This window comes from Dermacentor albipictus, chromosome 1 (genome assembly GCF_038994185.2).
Source record: "Dermacentor albipictus isolate Rhodes 1998 colony chromosome 1, USDA_Dalb.pri_finalv2, whole genome shotgun sequence".
In the NCBI taxonomy this organism is placed as follows: domain Eukaryota; kingdom Metazoa; phylum Arthropoda; class Arachnida; order Ixodida; family Ixodidae; genus Dermacentor; species Dermacentor albipictus.
In genome coordinates this window covers 170,336,742-170,339,670 of record NC_091821.1, presented here as the reverse complement: position 1 = coordinate 170,339,670, position 2,929 = coordinate 170,336,742, and the positions used below count along the sequence as shown (strand labels likewise).

At 50.4% G+C, this 2,929-nt stretch overlaps 1 protein-coding gene across 1 annotated transcript; it reads left to right on the top strand.

Annotated features, from left to right (window-relative positions):
* The first annotated feature begins 910 nt into the window (after nt 1-910).
* LOC135905770 (uncharacterized) lies at nt 911-2,454 on the top strand. The gene is made up of 2 exons (XM_065436823.1): nt 911-1,037; nt 1,122-2,454. The coding sequence occupies exon 2, from the start codon at nt 1,242-1,244 to the stop codon at nt 1,941-1,943; it is 702 nt and encodes a 233-aa protein (XP_065292895.1). The 5' UTR covers nt 911-1,037; nt 1,122-1,241; the 3' UTR covers nt 1,944-2,454.
* Nucleotides 2,455-2,929: the final 475 nt, after the last annotated feature.

The following is a 2,929-nucleotide window of genomic DNA, read 5'->3' as shown; positions in this document are numbered from 1 at the left end:
AAACAGCACCATAGTCCCCTCTAGTTTTACAGCGTGTCTCTTAGGTGCACGTTACGGCATTGAGCATCGGCGACGCACGGCGTAACTGCGCCAACACGCTCGTGCCACTGCTCGCGCCTTCGTCGTCTTCTTCCACAGCTCGCTCCCATGCCGCTCATAACGCCAGCTATCCCATAATGCCCCTCCCTCTACGAAGGCGCTGGCGGCACTGGCACAATGCCAGTCAGTGCGGTGATTTCGGTCGCAAATTCTTTACCGCAATATATTGACACGTGTAGTTGTCTTTATCGGGCGACACATTTGACCGCCTAACAAATTTCAACGCACAGCGAAGGACGCGCCTGCATGTATCGGAAGCTTCTAGAATGTTATCGATGGTTCCATCCGCTGTCTGTGACCGAACCTTGTGTAAACTGATTGCATGTGTGCGCGACACGAATAATGTAGGACTTTGTGAAAGACACGCGGGTCCCAACGATTAGTCTGGAAGAGTCGACGATTGATGTATAAAAGCCGGCGCGCTTGACCCGTTAATCAGATTTTCGATGATCGGCGAGTGTGTTCGCCGCTCTCGTTGTGCTTTAACTGAAGCCTGTTTTGTGGGCACAGGTTCGCCCAATAAAAGCTAGTTTTGCCTTTCACAGTATTGCTACTGCGTTCTTTGACGTCACGACCACGTGACAATATCGCGAAATGAAAACACGTATCGAGCTGCGCTCAAATTTCGCCATAGGAAGTATCGTAATCGTCGAGCATTTTTTTTTGTATCAAACTCTACGGAGTACACCTTTTCCGTTCAAGCAGTACGTTCTTTGACATAGGAGAAACGTGAAACAGTAAAAAAAAAGTTCACCGTGACCTGATAATAAGTGCAATCTGCGCTTGTGGATTGGTGTTCGACAGTTCCCTCTATTTTTTCATCTGCACGTTTCTAGTGTTTCCATGTGGAAAAAACATATGTCCGAAAGCAGCGAAGGCACTTTTCGAAATAAAGAAGACGAAGACGTTCGATGTACGGGCAACGGCCACGAGCGCTGGTACGTTCAGTTGCTGCCATTGATTGCAACGCTCAGACGTCTGGTCCCGCGTCTGATAGCCGTCACTTCGCTCGATTCCTGTAGGTACCGAAGCCCTAGACCCTCACGTCCACCGAGCGAGGTACAATACTGCGTGCAGACCGACGTTCCAGGGATTTCGTCTTTCACAGCGTCCAACCTGGCACCGCTCCAGCACCGTGGTGGATGATGCTGATGAACCTGAGGCGACAGCGACGTTCCAAAGAAAGCGTCTGCGATGTCGGGCCATGGAACAGCCGCAAGCGCAAGTACGCCGCATGCTTCGTCGGCAGCTGCCCCAGCCAGTGCCTGTCAGTCAACCAACTCTCTTCGAACCTGCGCTACCATTGGAGCATACTGAGCCATCGCCGGGTGAACCACGACATGTCGTGCATGACCAGCACGGCCAACGGCTACTTCCTCCTCGCGGAGCGTCCTATATGGAACGAATTTCCGTCGTTCATCAACTTCGAGCTACGCGAAGTCCGTCCTAGAGAGCTGGCCCTGGCGTGTCTGCGCAGTCGCCTGGTTTCCGACGCGTTCAACATGCAACGTTGGTACTCGATCTGGGTGGCGCACTGGTTGTTCCTGAAGCACTCCTGCATCAAGTTCGTGGAACCGAGCGAGTCGCACGTCACCCACAATCACTTCCTCTTGCTGCGCGACTTCTGGCTGAGCCGCAACCTGGGCAACGTCAAGCTCGGCAGCTACCGCTCGGACGACTACCTGCCCAGGGGCCTCGTCGACACGCTCCGCTCCGTGGTCACCACTCTGGACACGCTGGAGCTCATGAGCCTGCGCTTCTTCGGCTTGGAAATGCTGTGCGAGATGCTCGGCAGGCGCAGAAGCAGTGTCAGTTTTAGTGTCCTTTATCCAAATCTCTCGTAATGTCCCTTGATGCTGGACGTCCCGATCATGCGGCGCAGCATGCACCTTATATGGCCTGTGTAGTTCCCTAGGCGGCGCACCATGCAGCTTGAGCCCTAATATTCGCATGCGAGCGGCCGGCATCCCACATCCCTTCAACCCAACTCGGAAGGCAATCGATGCAGCAACTCCAATTTCCCCCCGTTTCCTCCTTAATTATGCTTTTTGCTTCGCCACGTCTCCTGAACACTAGTACTTCCAGATACACAGTGGACTAAGGCGTGGCCTGCGCTCGGGTCAGCGTATACGTAGACGCGTGAAGGGCGCAGACGCTTCGCTTAGGCTTGTGGCAAGCACATGGACGATTGGGGAGGCACGCGGTTGACTTGGCGAGTGCGGTGTTCATTATGTTGTGGTCGCTTGCTAAATAATGGCGGTGTCTTACCAGTTATTTATGACATGCCTTGTCGGAATGCGCGAATTTGACCAAACAGCATTGCAACGCGGGAAATAAATCAGCACTTCTGTGTTTCTCATCATCACCTCATACAAAGTGTTTGAAGAGTTTACTGCCTCGTTATGCACTCACTAAACATGCAGAAACAATGTATCCTCTATAGGTCGGCTTCAAATGCGCATTGCGACATTCAGTGCACTGAATGAGACGTACTTGAGAAAGTGTTTAAATCACAATTTCCAAAACTAGAAAAAAGTGCAGGGAAAGAAATGAGGACAATCTGATGATGTATTTAAATAAATGAAATGTATTTCGGTGAGCCTTACATTCTAAGACACATAGTATTATACCATTCTTTCTTTTTCCTTCTTATTGTGAGGAGAATTTTCAAGAAATGCCAGTGGCATATAGCACAATCCTACTTAAGCTGGATTACTCTCAGATGCCGACATTGCTTACAGTGAATGCCAAAATCAATGTATTAATAAAAGAAAATTGTCGCGAATTAACTTTCTAACTTTATATTTCACGGCACATCTTGCATTATCGA

Excerpts from the sequence above, each read along its gene's own strand:
- LOC135905770 (XM_065436823.1), top strand. The coding sequence starts at position 1,242 with ATGATGCTGATGAACCTGAGGCGACAGCGACGTTCCAAAGAAAGCGTC.